The sequence below is a fragment of the Biomphalaria glabrata genome, chromosome 16, assembly GCF_947242115.1.
Source record: "Biomphalaria glabrata chromosome 16, xgBioGlab47.1, whole genome shotgun sequence".
NCBI lineage: Eukaryota > Metazoa > Mollusca > Gastropoda > Planorbidae > Biomphalaria > Biomphalaria glabrata.
The window spans coordinates 12777141-12797749 of NC_074726.1; the positions used below are offsets into that span (position 1 = coordinate 12777141).

Consider the following 20609-nt stretch of genomic DNA (forward strand, 5'->3'; position numbering starts at 1 on the left):
GCTGGCATTGGGAATCGTGAACCTCTGGCCAGATACTTTAAAGATCAGCCATGTGGATACAAAATTTTGCTCTTGAATGTACAACATTGCTACATGTTTTCATTTCAATTTTGCTGTGTGCATTCAGTGTTTTTTTTTTTACATTAAACAAAATGTTTCGTACTTTGTAAATGGTTCAATTTATGTGACATTTTTGTCTCATCGGCAAGCTGTGAAAGTGGACAAACTTCTGCTTTATACAAAGAAGATTCCCATTTCATGTCATGTTTATGATTTTATTATTATTTTTTTTACATTGAGGAAAGTGATTTCCTGGTAAAGATGCAATATGTAAAATTAATGCAGAAGAATTGTCTTCATGGAAAGTTTGTGTTTTTTTTTAAATTGAAGTTTTTAAAAATAAGATGTCTCAGCCGCCAATGATGCATTTTGATTGTAAAACTAATTAATTTCTATTTAGTTCCATGTATTTATTTATCATGTTAGAATGGGTTAATAGAACATAGTTCCTTCCTTTTCTTTGAATTGTTTTTTTAATACGGAAGGAAATTGATCAAAGTGAATAAATTAGTTCATATTGAAATGCTCTAGCAGAAAAACAAACAAACACTGCGTCTGCTTGTCCAGTTTGCATGAATTTTCAGAAATTGGTGATTGTAATTTTATTTTCATGAATGGCAGGTTTTCCATATTTTCATGATGTTTAATAGAGTAGGGGAAAAATATCATTGAAAATAAACTGAATCCTCTTTTTTTTATTTTATTAAATCCACTGCATTTGTTTTCAGAATGAAAATAACATTGTCCTTTTTTTTTTTTTTTTTAAATAATAAATAAATCCAGGTGCACTTTTTATTCTGGTTTTTATGCTATTCTTTTATATTCTTTCCAATGATGATGATTAGAAGACTAAGACAGGTATAGGTAATTACTTATTTTTGTTCATGAGCTTCAAATATTAAAAGCACACACACAAGGCAGAATACCACACATATGAGCCATATGAATTAACACTTTGTACACACATTGAACACTAATGATGTATTCATTTTTATCACCATTAATGTATAGAATAACAGTGACTAGAACGTAAGTATCTTATCAGTATTAGTAGTATGAAACATATTTTATTGCTTATACACTTTCAACAGTTTATTTAAATACTTTCAGTTTAGAGCTGTCATTAGTATTGATATTTTAATAGGATGCTGTTCAGGGTGGAGAAATTTTGCATCACTACAAATTATATGAAGGTGCTGTGGTAAAGCGCTTGGCTTCTGAACCGGGGGTCCCTGGTTCGAATCCTGGGATTTTTTATTTCGGGATCTATGGGCGCCTCTAAGTCCACCCAGCTCTAATGGGTACCTGACATTAGTTGGGGAAAAGTAACGGCTTTTGCTTGTTGTGCTGGCCACATGACACCCTCGTAAACCGTAGGCCACAGAATTGGAAGACCTTTACATCATCTGCCCTATAGACCACGAGGTCTAAAAGGGAAACGTTACTTTTTTTTTTTTTTTTACAAATTATATACAAAGAAAAAAAATTGTTTTCGTTTGAAAGAGAAAATAGTGTTAATCAGTCATTTCATCATTCCAAATAAATAAATAAATAAAATTGCTATTATAAATCGAGACTAAGGCACCAATGACTACTACCATATCACAAGAATTTTGATACTGGTATTTTTATTTTGGCAGAGGTAGCTGACTGGTAAAGGTTTTTGAGTTTTCTAATTCTGATTAACAAGTCTCTAACAGGATTGCATGGACTTAATGTTGTTTTTTCATATGTCTGTTAAATGACAATTTATATTTAAACATTTTACTGCATAGGTCACACTTAAAGCTTTTTTCATCCATATGAACTTTCCTGTAATGGTATTTCAGCAAATATCCTGTCACTGTTCTAAAGTCGCACATATCACAAGCAAAGTTTCTATCATTCAGGTGAATTTTGGTGTGCTTCCTCATTAGCCCACTAGTCCTTGAAGTGTAATCACAAAATGAGCAGGTGTAAGGACGCTCCCCGGTGTGTATCCTAATATGATACGTCAGGTCTGAAAGTTGTTTGGCTCTGTAATTACAATGACAACACTCATATGGTTTGTTGTTGGAGTGATTTTTCTTGTGTCTGTTCAGAAAACCCAGTTGAGTGGTAGCATAACTGCATAGATCACATTTAAAAGGCTTTTCGCCAGAATGGATTCTCATGTGGCGTTTCAACCAGCATTCGTGTTTACCTGTGTATCCACACAATGGACATTTGAAGAAGGGTTTACAGAAACTGGCATTTTCTTTTTCACTTCCAATTTCTTGGGAAACATCTGTGCTCACATGCTCTGCAACACTAATCTCTTCTTGGGTTGTTTCGGTTGATTTAGATCTACAACCAGATAGTTTCATTGTCTTCTAGTAGGCTTTAATCTAAGATATAGATATAAATATGAATACACACAGAAGTTGGAAAGACGTTGGTCCACAGCTATTCAAATTCATCAATGATTTGTTGGCAACTGTACAAAATGTCTGGAATATTCATTTCCAAAAGTGAAAAATAAATGTTACTTTTAGATTCTAGATCCAGGATACACTCTGTCAGACTCTGTTAACTAATTAACATCAGCTGGAGAAATAAAAAAGCATTTTTTAAACAAAAAATCAAGATGTCTATTGATTGTTGACAAGAACTAAATCGAGACGTGATAAACCGATAAACACTTGTACCTAATGATTCATTATAATTTAATTTGATTGTATAATAATAATATCTAGTTTAGATTTTCTTCTAAAGTCACTAAAGATAAACTCTCACACTAACCTAACACCAAATGATTCATTATTTAAATTTAATTTTATTCTCACATTCTAGACTACTAGTTAAGATATCTATTTTATAATCTATAATAAGACTCTATATATTATATAGAACTAGATTATTCCTAGAATAATCTAGATCTACATCTAGTCTGTAATCTAGACTCGAGTCTAGAGACACTAGAGTCTCTAGAGAGTAGAGTGTCTAAAATATTAAATACTACATTAACTATATTACTACATATATAGATCTATCTATATCTAGATTATTTTTTGTAAATGATTAATCTTAGATCTAGGTAAAAGGTTACTTAATTTGATATAAACTTATTATTACCGGTACACTTATTATAAGACGTAAGTTAATTATAAACTAATAAAGTTTTTATAGTAGATCTAGGATTTTTCTAGATTAATTAATGATTAATCAAAATCTAGATCTATCTATTCTATACATATATACAGTATGTAATTATGTAAAAATAGTATCTATACCGTTATTCTACCGTAGTATACGTCTATAGTCTATACTCTGACTCTGAAATCATTTTTATTTACTAAATTACTAAATTTATTTTTTAACTAAATCTACGATCTAGATTCTAGATCTAGGTCTAGAATCTAGATCTAGATCTACTAGATCTATTTCAAATAGTCTATTTCTTTTTTTGCTTATAAGTTTATTAGATCTATAATTAAAGTTAGGTAATTTCCTCTACCTAAAAGTTAGAACTAGAGCTAAGCCAGATTATCTGGTCCTAGATAATCTATATTCTAGATCTGATCTACGACACAATAAAGACTATAAAGTTAACACTAAAGACATTTACACAGCACGTGTTATTATTTTGAAAACGAAATTTGCCAGATATTAATGTAAACAAATCATGCAAACAAGAGGTTAAAAGAAATTATTAAAATACATTGTAAAGTTTATTTTTACTATCAATAATTATATTCTCCTTACTTTACTCATTAGATTAGATCTAATTCTATATTTTTAAATCAATTAATGATAGCTGTATATGTTTTAGAAATGCTACGTTATGATGTTTTAGATGTTAAAAAAATAATTTTGTGCATTCTTAATTGGCAGTTTGTAAAATAACGCGTTGCCTAGATATAAGGACAATGTTGATTTCCCCTTTATAAGTGACGTCGACACTATCATATTTTATTTTTAAGTGATTGAGTTGGTCATTGCCTGTTGCTTTGCTACGTTGGAAGCTATATGTTATTTTTATTGTCACACAACTTTATTTTAACTTACAATGGAGCTACTAGGTCCCTACAGATTGCGGGGCCTATGCGAAACGAATTGCGCGGGACGTAGGGATAAAGATAATAAGTGAAAATTAAGATTTTTTGTTAGAAAATAAATTCGCCCCCCCCCCCCCCACCACCACCAAGCCAAAAACAAACCATCTATGACTTTTCTTCCGCTTCTCAGTTGAATTCAATCTATTTATAATTAGACCGTGACTCCCCCCCCCCTTTTTTTTTGGGGGGGGGGGGGTTAGTTTTACTTTTTTTTTTTCAATCTGAATGCAATCAATTTACGGTATTAGATACCATCAGTTTCAGGCATAGAGCAAAAAATGCATTTTCCGAAGGCCCCAATTTAATGCCACATCCCATTTCTACATTTATTTTGGTATTTTGTTCTCGAAATAAAAAGAAATTTTATGAACTGTAGGCCTAATCGTTTATCTCACTCCTTTTAACTGTAGCGAAATGACATTAGTTCTAGATTTATTTCTTACTACTACAAGGATTTTTCTGTTGACAGTGTTACACAGTAGGCCTACCATTCCTTGCTCTCTCTCTTTCTGTGGAAAAAAGAAAAAGTCTCTAGATCTACCTTATTTAAGGCTAGGCTATTATTACGTTGTTTTTTTTTATTTTATTTAGACCGCGTGTAAAGGAAGTGTAAATGACGTAAGGCATATTAAAAATAAGTAGACGTAGGTAAAAAGAAACAAAAAAATGCTTTAAAAAACGGAATTATAGTAATACTGTTACGAATCTCACTATGCAGGCTCTCTGCAAACTGCACCTTACACCACCAACTTAAAGAACTTGACAACTCAGGGCTTCAAAATAACGTAACACTTTAATGCTTTAATAAATCTGAGCCAATACTGTACAATTGGCAACACGTACACTGTACAAATATCTCTCCGATAACACCGTACCGCCGTATCAACTCTTGCACTGGCCTCTCCGTCTCGTTCCGGGATTGCACTGGGTTCAACAGTTCAGGACTGACTTCACACACTAGGCTCGTTGTGTCGGACTCGATCGCAGACCAAGATCAAGACGCCAGTCGTCTCAACTGTACTTGAAAGTACTCCGCACTGAACCGTCGTAATGCTCCGTACAGAACCACACCGTTGAATTGTGCTGTAGTTGACCGTGTTCTGAGCCCCTGTCGTGAACCTTCTCTCGTGAACTGTCTTGAATGGACACCTCCGCTCTTTATATTGGGTCCCTACTGGTATTCTAGAACCGGACGGAACATCGCTCGACGTTTCTAGCATGACTACATCCCTCGTGACGCCCCTGAGCTCTGTTCACGACGGCAATCCTTCCCGAACCTTCCTGTTGACACTCGACTCGGCTGACCGTCGTAACTCGTCACGGTTGACCGCTCGTCTAGCGCTGGCCTTGGGCAATTTGCGTCGGCTGACTACACTCACACCACTACCCCCATCTGTGCCGCCACCAGGTTTATAACAATACTTTTTAAATGCTTTATATAAAGACTGCGGCCTTTTTGGAGAAATAGCGAAAACAAAATACAAAGGTTTGATAAAAAGATTGCGATTTTTCGTGCAAAGCGGTGGTCAGGTTGCGAATCTGTCAAAACCGGTTTTAGCAAGCACATTGGAGGTAAAAGAAACTTGTGTAAGAGATCTCTTGATCAATGAGTCAGTGCTAACTTGCAAATATATAGTAGATAACTAAAAGAACAAAGCATAACACTAGAAAAGGGAGCAACATGAAAAGTTCTTTCTACCACCAAGAAACTAATCGTTTGATGATTGTGACCAAATCAAGTCTTAATTAACAGCTATCAACATATTAGGGAATATTGTAAAGTCGTTTTTGGATATTCAACTTCGCTCATTCGAATGCGGGCCCACAGGTCCATTGGGTGCTGGCCCACCGGGCGTTTGTCAGAATGCTCACTTAGCCAATCTGCACCTGCTTCTTATCCACATCAGACGCCCATGTAGCCTAAAAATCCAATAGGATTTTTCTTTAGCTCCATACATAAACCTATTCTTGTATATCCCCGGATATCACCACTTTGGTAACATATATTTATAAGAGCGTACGATTTGGGCCTGCGCGAGCAGTGCACACGCTGTGACGTCACCAAACCCTTATCTTGATGGTAATTAAAGCCACAGACAAATGACATACATATTTTTTTTTCTTTCCTTCCATCGATCTCTCCCCGGAAACAGAACTCATTGTTTTTAGGTGTGCAACACATGTGTAGTTACTTTGAAAATTCGACTGGACTTTACTTTTGTTTTGATAAGTATTGCATTATTGTTGTTTGAATTAGGAAAAAAAAAAGTGGGATTTTATGTGTAGTGTTGGAAAAATTCATGATTGAAGTTGCTTTATCTCATGGAATTTTTTGTGTACTAGTTTTTCTAGAAAAAAAAACAACTTTGGCTGTACAGATTGGCATGGCTACCTTTAATCTGGTGGCTACCTATAATCTGGTGGTACATATAATGTGTAATAGGCCTACTAGAGACACTACTCGTGTCAATAAGATAGAACCAGTTTTTGCGAAGCTTATATTAATTAACTCACTGCATTTGTCTGACTTTCTGCTACAAATTTTGCACTTATTATTTCTCCCACTTCCCATTCTCGGATTAAGTTACATCTTTGCACAATTATTCATTGTCAATGACAACACATCAATGAAATGAGAAAAACAAACTTGGTAAATCAATTAGTAGTAATAAATATTTTGTTTTAGATTTAGAAACAGGAAAATAAATCTTACAGTATTGAGATATAAGGCTGTAGATGTGCAGTTCTTTTACTTACCGGTATATCAGCTTTTTTTTGTTTCTTGAAAGTATTTTTTGAAAATTTAGCTTGTTTGTTTTTTTATTTCAAAATTTCTCCAAATTGACCTTTATTACTTTAAAAAAAAAATGTTTCGCTATACTGGCCCAACGTCTTTCCAAAGTTTTCCTTTTCTCCCCTACTGTATTAAATTGCTTGTAAAAAAGATGTATTAAGAAAGAACATGTAAACAAAATGCAGCTAAATCTGATTACTATAGTCCTAATATTGAAAATCGTCATTGTCTTCATAAAATCAATTTTTTTTAATTTATTTTCGAGCTAGTGACCGAGATACATGTACATCAAGCTATGCATTTTTTTTTAATTTAATTTTGTAAATTCATTCTTATATGAATTATGACTTAAAGGTCTTGTTCATTGGTCAGAACTGAGGAGTCTAATCATTCAATGTTCGGCCTAAAAATTGAACGTTTTTTTTCATTCATATTTTCCGAAATCTAAAAGCATTTTAGACCAAAATAAGTCCGTACTTCACTATTTCAGTGTGTATCCACAAACAACTATCCACAAACAAGTATCCACTATCAAGTATTCACTATCAAGTATCCGCTATCAAACTTTCCCTCTTTCTGTTTCCTTATTGAAAAAGAAAAAAGTAACAAAAATTAATTCCTGTTTTATAGGAAGCCGATGATGGTCTATAATTTTTCATTCTATTTATTTCTTGTAATGCTTCACTGATTGCAAGGAATCTTTTCATTGAATTTTTCATAACCAAAATCTTCTGTTTACATTCAAACTACGAATTTTAAATTATTCAACTCGTTATAGAATACATAAAACATTCGAGTCGAGTACGGGAATTCCCGCTTAAATCGTATTCAAAATATGAAAAATATAAAGACTTATGCAGTATTAAATATTAAAAGATCAAATAGAAACTTTGCACAATTGTTCATTGGCGTAGACGAGACATGAATCAATACAAAACATTAACCCATTAGACAATAAATTAATATTATTTTGGGTGATACCAACAAGGGAGATTAATCCTTCAGTATTCACATATATGGCTAAGTTAGTATGGTTTAGTCCCCTTAAATAATTGTTAAATGATATTTCTCCCTCACGCATTCTCCGATCAAGTTGACACTTTAAAAATTTATTTATTGTACCTAACAAAACATGAAGTCATAAATCAATAAAAATATTACCATTTTTAGCGGCCCCCGAAAGGGGAAAAGACGCTATTAGTTTTGTGCGAAATGTCTGTCCGTCTGTCCGTCCGTCCCGTTTAGATCTCGTAAACTAGAAGAGATATTGAAAATCCGACTTCACAATATTTTAGACCATTCAAAGTTCTGATGCAACGGCTACTTTTTTTTTCCTGAAAGCGAAAATTCTAATTTTTAAAATCAATTATGCAAGCAATTTTTTATAAGAAAAAGCTAATTAGTATGCATTATATGTTAGACCTAATTTAAGACGAATAGTAATCTTATAAACATCATTTTTCTTAACATTTTTTCTATGTAGCGGAATTTTTTTTTTTTTTTTTTTTTTTTTTTGAGGATTCGAATATGAGATTGAGCTTTTTCAAAACAATTAACTTATTTAGTTCGAACCGAGGGTCCCGGGTTCGAATCCTGGTGAAGACTGGGATTTTCAACTTCTGAGTCTACCCAGCTCTAATGGGTACCTGACATTAGTTGGGGAAAAGCAAAGGCGGTTGGTCGTTGTGCTGGCTACATGACACCCTCGTTAACCGTAGGCCACAAAAACAGATGAACTTTACATCATCTGCCCTATAGACCACAAATTAGTTAGGCCAGGTTCACATCTAACTTTACATTCACTTTCACGTATCCTTTGATCTGCGGGACGGTTGGGGCACTACACAAGATCTGTTAACCTTCTTTCTCCATTCTTATCTCTCATTTGTCTTTGATATAATTTCATTCGGATTTTCTTTCTGAAAATATTGAAGCCTGCCTGGGTGGACCACTTCGGGGGCCGATTTTAAGTTTGTGTTTCCAAACAAACTGTCTTTGTAACCTTGTTTTTTATTAGTTAGTGGTAGATAATTTATTTCGTTTGATATCGAATTGGGGAAATAGCGTCTACATTATTGATAGATATAGTTGTAATGGAGGCGTTCTTCCTCAAATAAGCATTTTTTTTTAAAATTTTATTATGCTTGCTTAAAAATAAACATTAACTTTCGAATTTTTCGGAAAATCGCTGGAGACGTTTTCTAATACACGTCCGTTTCCAGCCACTGTACTTTTTGAAGCAATGTAGAATTTGAAGGCAATAGGAGGGATTGTAATGTAAAAGAACCAGACATCAATACATAAAATAACTTTTATGAACTGTGAGTTTTAATTTTGTGTGTGTAAATCTGTAGTCAAAACAAGAGAATGAAGTGTGTAGAAGTTCTAAAAAAATAGATCATATAATGAAGTTATCAGACCAAAGTGCATCATATGGTCAAGTTCTCACACTACTAGATTAGTAGTCCTTTATATGGAGCTTTAGTAGGCCTACATTTGGGTCATCTGAGTTGGTGAACTGCTGTTTGCTATTGGTTTTATTGAGGAAAAAATATTGTTTATAAGTCTGAAGGTGAAGAACGACTGCATAGATAACTCTTGTTTCAATTAAATATCAACCGTTTAAAAATGGACAAGAAAAGTAATTATGATTCATTGTCATGAATTGAATAAATCAACATACATTAATTTTTTTAATAAGATTTAAAAATCGTATATAACCCACAGGGGCAGCCCACGAGTTTGTGTGGTTTTTTTTTTTAGATTGTCTGGCATGAGTTATTACATGGAATGTTACATAATATATAACCCAGAGCAGACGATCTGGGTTTTTTTGGGAGCTCAAAAACTGATCCTTTGGCAATTTTTCTCAACAATGGTTTAGCTTTTAATTGCTCCCTGTTCCAACTACGCCACTATCACAGGTGTAATAGGACTCACACACAGCTGTTACATATTGATCTGACCAAAGTATACGACCGAATCAGATACTAAATAACATAGTGTATTGTATGTACTCATGTTTGCGAGGAAAATGTTAGAACAGGGGAAGGTGGGAGTCTATAGCTGCAGGTGCACAAGTCGGATACGTTTTTGATTTCTATTCCGAGTTACTTGTATCTCCCATACCGAGTGTGTTACTTTGTCGTACAGCGTGTTAGTCAATAGGAAACAAGTCAAATATAGACACAAAGCTTTTCTAAAGGAGACACACACAATTACTACCAAACAAAACTACAAGATTTTTTGTTCCGTTTTCTATACAAAACATAATTATTTACTACTAATTAATAAACTAATAGTTTAATAATTTTTTTATTGATTCGTGTGTTTTCATAGTTTCAAGTTCATCTGAGAATGGGAAGTGGGAGAAATAACGTGTACAAGATTTGTACCAGAGTGAGATGATTAAAGAATTGTAAAAAGCTATTGCTCTGGTTGTTTAAAAAAGTTGTAAGCTTCGGGACCAATGGTTAAGCATTAAGTTGACAAAGCTGTATTTCAAGGGTTCGTATCCAGGTGTTTGAGAGAACTTCCTATAACCCACCTAACTCTGATATTAGAGAGTAAGGATGATATTATAGGCTGCATAGGTTTCAGTGGCCGTACAGAGACACTGAAAACCAGTGGCAATGGTGAAAAGGGGCTCTAATCGCCCCAAGCGATTGAGGATAATCTGAAGCGTTCAAACTTTTGGTGAGAATACTAGTGTTATGCATCATTTATTGGCATTCAAATGTTTAAAATGTGATGTGTGTGCGTGTGTTTTAAATGCAATCAACGTACTAGATCTAATAGCTTAGAGGTTTGACATTCCTTTTTCCCCCCATCATTATTTGCGTTTTATTCAGTCAATATAATTTTTGATGTTTGAACATCAGTATTTCGATCTTCGGTGGCTGAGTGGTTAAGCGCTTGGCTTCCTGAGGTCCTGGGTTCGAATCTCGGTAAAGACTGGGATTTTGAATTTCGGTATTTTATGGTGCCTTGAGTCCACCAAACTCTAATGGGTACCTTACTAAAGTTGGGGGAAAGTGAAGGCGGTTGGTCGTTGTGCTGGCCACATGATAAGCTGCTTGTTAAGCGTTGGCCAAAGAAACAGATGACCTCAACATCATCTGCCCTGTAGATCGCAAGGTCTGAAAGGGGAAACTTTGCTTTTTATTTCGTTCTTAACTTTGCTGTATATTGAAAAGTAGGCACACCAACAAGCTGAAAGGAAAGTAGCTTCCGTTTTTACAACGCTTATATCAATTCATACATACATACATACATAACATAACATAACATACATACATACATAGAATACATGCATACATATATACATAGAATACATAACATACATAACATAACATAACATAACATAACATACATACATACATACATACATACATACATACATACATACCATACCATAACATACATACATACATACATACATAAACATACATACATACATAACATAACATAACATAACATACATACATACATACATACATAACATAACATAACATACATACATACCATACCATACCATACCATACCATACCATACCATACCATACATACATACATACATACATACATACATACATACATACATACATACATACATACATACATACATACATACATACATACATACATACATGCATACATACATACATACATATATATACATACATACATACATGCATACATACATACATACATACATACATACATACATACATACATACATACATGCATACATACATACATACGCCTTGCTTTCTACTTTATAGTATAGATACTAATAATAATATATAATATAATGTTGCCTCTGAGAAGGATTTTCCCCAGCGATCTGAAGTAGTGACACTTTGCTACTACTTCTGCCTGAAGATTCTCTTATCTTCTAGGCTTGGGTCACAGCTAGTAATCATAGATTATATAGTAGCAGCTATATATCGAGGTGTCCTGGATCTAATTAGCCAAAGAAAGTGCAACCTGGGAAATTTTGTCATATTCCGTGAAAGAACCGCCAGTCCAGATGGCCCCATGTGGAGTGGCGTGGTGTTTTGTCCGGACTGAGCAAGTGGTCACTGTTGAGTTTCCACTCCTGAATTATTTAATGGTATGATTAACAACGCCTTTCAAAAAAGAAAAAAAAAAGGAAGGGGAAATGAGAAGCACCTTGGACGTAAACCTGTTCTTTTTTACAAAGTTGATATCCACTCACTCTGTCTGTCTGTCTGTCTGTCTGTCTGTGTGGTAAAAGTATGTACACTTTATTTATCCCATACCCATTCTCAGATCAATTTGAAACTTCGCACATAGACATAGACAAGACATGAATCAATAAAAAAAAAAGACAAGTAAGACAATTAACGACTAGTAATTTATTATTTTGTTTAATAGCAACAAAGGATACTAATGGTTCAGTATTCACATATATGGCTGCATTTGTTGGGTTTGGTCCCTTTAAAAAAACCTTATTAACGCTATTTCTCCCACACGCATTCTCCGATCAAGTTGATACTTTGAACAATTATTTATTAAACAAAACATGAATCAATAAACAAAAATACTCAAATAGTCAATTACTTATTGGTAATTTTGTGTGTGTTCATATTGAATAAGGGAAATAACTTGTACATTATTGGTAGGTATTGTTTTAACGACGGAGCTCTTCCCCTTTAATAGACTTTTTTTAAAGGATTATATTTTAAATTTTTTCATTTTGCTTGTTTTTTGTTTTTTTAGTAGGCTTTTTTTTAGGGTTAGGGAATCTTATTTTAGAAAAATAGTTCTATAAATTAGGAAAAATGCAAAGATCTGAGCTTGATCGCAACTGTCTCGTGTTGCAGACGACATGAGAGATGCTCTGAAACAACGCTTGCGTGCACAAGTAATATAGTATTTCTCAATCTTTGTTTCTTCCCCTGTCCAAGTAAAGTGGTTCTCTATTCCCACAATATTTCCATTTTTTTTTAAATCGTGAGGTCCAAGTCCCCTAAGGTAAATTACATTGCGCCACCCATCCCTGAGCGGCCCACTGAGCGCAGTTTTAGAAACGCTGAATTAAAAAACATATTTAATACATCCTGACGAACTTGTAATTCCGTGATTTCATGGTCGAAGATTCAAAACTGATTTGGGAAAAAAAAATTCCACAAGTCACTGGACTTACAAAGAAGATTTTAATTCTTGGAATCGTTGGCGACGAATCCGACTAATTCCTTATGAATCGATTCTTTGTAAACAAAAATATTTTACTGGATTTTTGATACATTATATCCCCTGTGTAAGGCAGGAGATTTGTCGAAGAGAAATTACAAAAGTTGCACTTAGAGACATTATCTCACAATGTATGCATGTTTATAGAAACCAATTTTAAAACAACATTAAAAAAAAGATTTATAGCGTCCATTTCATTTGAACGGGACTACTGTACAGTGTATGGCTTATTGGTTATTAAAATGTTATTCTTGTGAATGTAATTTAGGCGTTAATTTATCATCTGTGTTTAACGTTACGTGTGAGTACAATAAACGAGCTCACGGAGGCTGCCTACAATTAAATAGGAATTCTTATTGTAAATTTATTGTATTTTGTTAATTGCATGTGTTTGACTGAAAATTAAAGTGAAGATGGAGCACGCTACTTTTTCTTATATTGAACTGATTAAAACTAATGTAAAATAAGCTGCAAGAATCGGAATATAAATCGATACTGAAATGTGGGAAATCGGATCTCTTTTCTTTAAGCCGTCCCTGGACTAGTTACCTAACGATATGTTATGTAAAAAAAAAAACGATGGCTATCATAATGGCGGCTTAAAGGTTAATAGTCTACAGTCTATATTGATGGCCTCAATTTTACCTTGAAAAATCAATACTTGTGATAGTGCATTTGTTGGTTATATTTTCCATTGTTCTTGATATTTTGTTTTTTAGTCTTTATATTTCTATTGAAGGAATCTAATTTACATTTTTAAAAAATAATAATTGAGAGAACAAATCAAAAGTGAGCTTGAGTCGGCCAATGTTGTGTTTGGATATGATACCTGCACATTTGAGGACAGAGTGATTTCAACCAGAGACATGGGCAAGAAGCTCAATCTGACTCACTTGAGTGAGGAGGAAGTCAATCAAATCATGGGAGTGATTCAGAAAGATTTTCAAGTGCGACGAGAAGAGAAAAAGAAAGTTAGGTAAGATGTTAAGGTCAGTGAGGGTGTCATAGACAACTCTGTTGTCATGGAGACCCTCGTCATACACACAGTGCCATACATCATCATGCCGTTGTTTATGCTTACATATCTTGTTGTTTCTAGAAAATTATTTTGATAACAGGTGTTAAAATCATGGGCGTAGCCAGGGGGGGGGGGTTTGGGGTTCAAACCCCACCCCCCCGAAATGAAATCCCCCCCCCCTTGGGGGAGGGATCGGAATTTAGTGAATGATTTTTTGCATTGATTTTGTTTATTTTAGGTGAGATTTTAATACTAAACCATCAATTGCCCCAGCACAACCAATGGGGTTTTGAGTTTAAAACCCCTTACCAGGGGGTTTTGAGTTTAAAACCCCCTACCAGGGGGTTCGAGTTTAAAAACCCCTACTAGGGGTTTTGAGTTTTAAACCCCCCTACTTGGGGGTTTTGCAGTTAACCCCCCCTCTTCTATAAAACAAAACAAAACAAAAATGCAAACGAAAATCCCCTAATTCCAAGAGCACAGTTAAGGAAGATTTTGATTTTAAAACCCCCTCCAAAATTTACGATAAACCCCCTCTTCAATATAAAAAAAAGTTAATTACGCACTCAAAATGTTATGAGCGTAGCTAAATGGGTTTTGACTTAGTTTTTAGTTTAAACCCCACTTCAGCGGGGTTTGAAGGTAAAAAATACCGCTTTAATAATAAAAACAAAGCAAATTATACACTCAAAATGTTTTGAGTGTAGTTAAAGGGGTTTTGAGTTTAAACTCCCCTCCAGTGGAGTTTGAAGCTAAAAAGTACCTCTTCAATATAAATAAAAGCAAATTACTCACACTAAAATCTATGAACGCACCCAAAGGGGTTTTGAGTTTAAACCCCCGCCAGGGGGGTTTGAGGCTAAAAAATACAACTTCAGTTTAAGAAAAAAAGCAAATTACGCAATCAAAATGCTATGAGCGTTGCCAAAAGGGGTTTTGATTTTAAACCCCCATTCAGAAGGGTTTAATGCTAAAAATACCTCTTCAATATAAAAAAAAAAGCAAATTACACACTAAAATTATTTGAGCGTAGCCAATCCAATCGGGGGTTTTGAGTTTAAACCCCTCTTCTACAGATGGCGTTTGTTTAAAGTTTAAAACCCCTCCAGATGGTTTTGAGTTTAAGATCGCTACAGAGCATTTTAAGGTGGAAAACCCCCAACAGATGATTTTGACGATAAAACTTCTCTTTTCGATATAAAATCTAAAGCAAACTACTGTCACTTAATTCCAAGAGCGTATTCAATAGTGGTTACACATTTTTACCAGTGGCAGGGCTCCTTTAATAAACTGCAGTGAATAGTCATCTGCCGAAATTGAAAAACACTAAATGTGGCTCAACAAAGATGGCTAAGACAGATTTTAGGAGTCAGTTATAGAGATCGGGTTTAAATCAAGGAACTGGGAGTCGACCCCTTAGTAAGCTTGTGAGAGAGCGACGCATGAGGTTTGCGGGACATGTTCTCCGACAAAATGAATTACGCATAAGAAGAGTTGCAATGATATCCTAGTACAACTTGACGCCACTCATTCATTGAGGTCATCAAGGCAAGTGGGAAGAGGGTTCAGACATTACCAGTGACAGATTTTTATGGAAACAGCTTGACGTCAAATGCTCCGAACGGCGCGGTAGGGTCTAAGTCAGTAAGAATAGCACATTAGGTTTTTGAAATAAAACTTTTTAATAGCAGGAAAATGCACTGAAGATACCTCAGAATATGCATTTTGTTGGCTTTCAATACCAGAAATAGTGCTTGGCGGCGGGGCTTCGCCCCGCGCTAGCGCTCCCCAGACCCCATTGCTAGTAATGGCAGGAAATCTACAATTTTATGGAAACAGCTTGACGGCAAATGCTCCGAACGGCGCGGGAGGGTCTAAGTCAGTAAGAATAGCACATTAGGTTTTTGAAATAAAACTTTTTAATAGCAGGAAAATGCACTGTAGATACCTCGGAATATGCATTTTGTTGGCTTTCAATATCAGAAATAGTGCTTGACGGCGGGGCTTCGCCCCGCGCTGGGGGAGCTCCTAGCGCTCCCCCAGACCCCCTTGCTAGTATTGGCGGGGAATCTACAATTTTTCCACTAACTCATGGAAGAACCTATTCTAGGGCACAATAAACGTCTTCCGAAAGAATGAAGGGTCAGAATGCAATAAAGATTATGTACACACACACACACATAAATACATATAAAAAAAATTTCGCGGGGGGGGGGGAGAGAGAGAAACCACCCCCCCAAACCCCCCCCCCCGAAAAAAAATCCTGGCTACGCCCATGGTTAAAATACTATATATATTTTTATTATATTATATTATTATATTATTACTCACACAGCTTAGTTTTAAAATTAATTAATCAATCACTTTTTTCAAAAAAATGCACCACTTTTTTTTTAAATGAAAGACTTAAGGGGAGGTAGGTCTGTCGATTAGGTCACAGATATTTCCATTGATAACTCTGGTTTTATTGATAGATTCGCGTATTAGTGCAGAAAAAATTAGCATCTAAACTCACAATCACAAAAATATTAATGGCCCCGGAAGTTGAAAAGTCATTATTAGTTTGTGTCGTCTGTCTGTCACGTGTAGATTGGAAAAAAAAAGAAAAAAGCTATGAAAAAGCTGATTTCTTCTTAAAAAAAAAATAAATGTAATGTTAGTCACTAAACACGTTATCGATAATAGGCTGTTCAGTTTGTTTAAAAAAATAACGCCAATGTTTTCTTAAAGATCGTTTTTTTTTGTAACAGTTATTAAAATAATATTTTGTCTCTCTAATATTCCATTATCTTATGATATCCTTTGAACTTTAATCACAAATGTACTTCTTGCAATGAATTGGGATTAAAACTTTGACATTTTCTGTTTTCTTTTGAAGTAGACATTTTTTTCACAAATTGGGCATTTTCTACTTTATTAATAGAAATGAAGCAAATCAATATATAATGTATTATCCAATAAGTTTTATTTTTTTAAAACAACCAAAATTCAAAACAACCATTTGTTTGGCTTAACTTCTAAATTCCCCTTGAAACATGAATGATTTTGAAATTAAAGTGTTATACAAGTCCAATAAATAACAAGCAAAATAAAAAAAAATAAAAACAACAACTTGTATTGAGTGTATCACTTAGTTTGGAAGACTGTTGTTTCTGTCTCATATTTGTGTTCACAAAGCAGCCTAATATACAGGGACTAATTTAGTGTATACCACCATTTCAGTCAAGTACTATTTCTTTCTCTTGCTTGAGATACCAAACAAAATAATTATTATAATCAATAAATCACTAAATTTAGAAAGCCTTCAGGATAGAAGACTCAAAAGTAAAGTAGCAATTGTACAAAAACACTGAACCATAATCTTCAAATACAAAGACAAAACTTAATAAAATACTCAGAAAAACACAAAGATGAAGACACATTCCTCGTTCCATAAGCTAGGACAAATTTGTACAAATGCTTCTTCCCTAGTGCTATTAGAGCTAAGATTTGTTTGCCTGAGCTAGCCAGGGAAACCAGTGACTTAGCAGAATTTAGGTCATTGGTTAATATGCATGACTAAATGCATTACGCGTAGGACGCAATCATCTTCTTTTTGAAGTAACCTCTGTATTATATAAGATAAGATACTTAGTTCATTTAAAAAAATTGATTCTTGTGTAGTCAGGTGAAAGAAATAATTGTGCAAAATTTCAGCTTGATCCGAGATTGAATGTCGAAGAAATAACGTGCACCATCTTTTGGCCAGATAGACAGACAGAGTGAGTTGATATAAGCTTTTTAAAAGTAAGGGGGATCACATTACATTTCTAACACAGTATTATCATCTTTCTCTAGTTTTCCATTTTTAAGATCCGGTATACATTACATAATCTAATACAGTCATATACCAAAAAAAGAAAAGAAAACAATATGGATAAATATGTAGGTGCTATAAGGAAACCTAAAGGTATAAGAAGAAAAAATAAATAAAAGAGGGAGATTGAGGAGAATTTAAAATATCTAGATGAACTAAACAATATAAAAGACGCCGTATTGACTGTTCACTGTTGTCAGCTATTTTTAAAAAGCTTATATCCCCAGTCCGTCTGTCTGTCTGGTACAATTTTTGTACATATTATTTTTCCCACACCCAATCTCGGATCAAGTTCAAATTTTGCACAATTATTTCTTGTACCTGAAAAAAACAAGAAACAATAAAAAAATTGAACCATGCTTTTCTTTTTTTTTTTTTTTATAAAATACATTTAAAAAGCTAGCGCGGTAACCTTCACACACACACAAAAACTTCTTTTCTCCTCCCCCCTTCACAACTGGTCCAGACACACTGGCGGATCCGGGGGGGGGGGGGCGGTAGGGGCGACCCCCCCACTCGGCCGACCCCCCGCTTCCGAAGGGTGGGGGCGGACGAATTTTAGTATAGAATTCACACAATTTGTATACGAATTTATTACTTATGTTAATAATATATACTAATTATTTATATTTCAACCTATTTTTAGATTATTTCACCCCCCTTCCCTCTAGTACGTTGGCCAATTTGGTGGGGTCGGGAGGAGGCGATGGCATCAATCCCTCCCCCCCCCCCCTATAAACTTTCGAGTTAGGGGGGGGCGGTCCAATTTATTTGTAGATTTCACAGCTTGCTAACAGAATCAATTAAATATCTACATGATTAAAACTTGTTATTGATATTTTAACCGATCTTTATATTATGTCGTTACTGTTGCCCGATTGGGGGGGGGGGCGAATACCTCTACTGCCCTTCCCACCTAAACCCTGTGAGTGGGGGGGGGCGGTTCTACTTTTATGGAGAAATCATAGTTTGTGAACAAAATTAGTTGAATATCTTTATAATATAAACTACGTATTGATATGTGAAACTATCGTATATTATGTCGTACAACACTCTAATCTCAAAATTTATGATTAGTAAATATCAAATGAAAAAGGTTGCACCAGGTGTGAGGGGTGATACATGCAATCGCCTTCCCCCCAACGGACAAACCAATACTCTTTTCTTTTGTATTATAGTTAAGAAATTACAAAATAAATAAAAAAATCTGTCACTAATATAATTTATATATGCTATAAATTACATTCTTATATCGAGTCGTCCCACCCCTATTCTTTAATCCCAAATGTAATCATTAGCAGAAATTATAAAAAGGAGCGAGGAATAATCGTTTTAAATCTACCTCCCCTCCCCTTTCCAGACAGAGTTTATGTAATTTCACATGAATTTATCATAATTATTTTAAGAAAGACTTTGCTTTGGAAAAGTTAAAAATTCAAACGAAATTTTTCAGTATAAGAGTCACGATTGAGATGAGTTCTAAATCCAGATGATAATCTCCTAGTCGCCTTTTTCTAACCTTTACTCAATCTGATATTTTCCTAGTTAAATAAATTTGGGACCTTAACTCACAGAGCATGGAATGGGTTGCCTGAGCTAGCCAGGAAAACCAGTGACTTGGCAGAATTTAAGTCATTGGTTAATATGCATGACTAAATGCATGAGTACAACATTATTCAAAAGGTCATTTTTAAATAGGATGAATAGTGAGCTTTAGGTCAGGAGAATGCGTTTCTTCAGTGAAGAATGCAAGAAAACGCTTAAGGCCCCCAAGCTTGCAAGAGAAAGGCCTCAACATGACTGTTTTTTTTTTTGTTTTTTTTCGCCGAAGCTTGAGAAATACTGCTTTTTTTTATTGTCATATATATAGTTTATGCATAGGGTGTGGGTTTACTGGGCGATAGGGTTAGGGTTTGGAAAAAAATCGCACCCCCACCCCAAAGTTCTGGATCAGCTAGTGTCCAGACAAGTGATAGCATCATAGTGGCACTGAGAAAGCTCCTAAAGGACGAAATTGCGCTAGAGCTAAATTCGTAAAAAAAATATTTTTAATCGCACAGATGTATTATTGTTAGTCTAGCCATGGTCTAGCTTTCTTACAAATTTAATTATGTAACTGATCCAATAAGAAAGTATTTTTTATTTCACATGTTTTGATTTTATCCAACATTGTGTTGGCATTTTTTTCTGGGATAATGTTAACAGACTACTTTCATTTCAAGAATACCCTCCCATCACATATGCAGTCACTGTCACACTGTCACACTGTCACACTGGATGGGATAATGTTAACAGACTACTTTCATTTCAAGAATACCCTCCCATCACATATGCAGTCACTGTCACACTGCCACACTGTCACACTGGATGGGATAATGTTAACAGACTACTTTCATTTCAAGAATACCCTCCCATCACATATGCAGTCACTGTCACACTGTCACACTGGATGGGATAATGTTAACAGACTACTTTCATTTCAAGAATACCCTCCCATCACATATACAGTCACTGTCACACTGCCACACTGTCACACTGGATGGGATAATGTTAACAGACTACTTTCATTTCAAGAATACCCTCCCAT

At 34.7% G+C, this 20609-nt stretch overlaps 1 protein-coding gene and 1 long non-coding RNA gene across 8 annotated transcripts in view; one reads left to right on the forward strand and one right to left on the reverse strand.

Annotated features, from left to right (window-relative positions):
• Positions 1–1648: 1648 nt before the first annotated feature.
• Positions 1649–4688, reverse strand: LOC129923294 (uncharacterized). Of its 3 annotated transcripts, none has more exons than XR_008775242.1 (2): positions 4625–4688; positions 1649–2625 (listed from the first exon to the last, which is right to left on the reverse strand). It is a non-coding gene; the product is annotated as an uncharacterized LOC129923294 (long non-coding RNA). The 3 variants fall into 3 exon arrangements; XR_008775241.1 differs by having other exon boundaries at positions 4580–4647; XR_008775240.1 differs by lacking the exon at positions 4625–4688 and adding an exon at positions 3536–3661.
• A 9058-nt stretch (positions 4689–13746) lies between these two features.
• The window catches only part of LOC106070904 (uncharacterized), a 101165-nt gene continuing 94302 nt past the window's right edge, over positions 13747–20609 (forward strand). For 2 of the 5 annotated variants that reach the window (XM_056013559.1, XM_056013558.1), the window contains exon 1: positions 13748–14124. In XM_056013559.1, coding sequence (XP_055869534.1) covers positions 14015–14124 — 110 coding nt within the window. In that variant the 5' untranslated portion in view covers positions 13748–14014. Of the gene's footprint in view, positions 14125–20609 lie in introns of all 5 variants that reach the window. The other 3 variants (XM_056013552.1, XM_056013553.1, XM_056013551.1) reach the window with 2 other exon arrangements.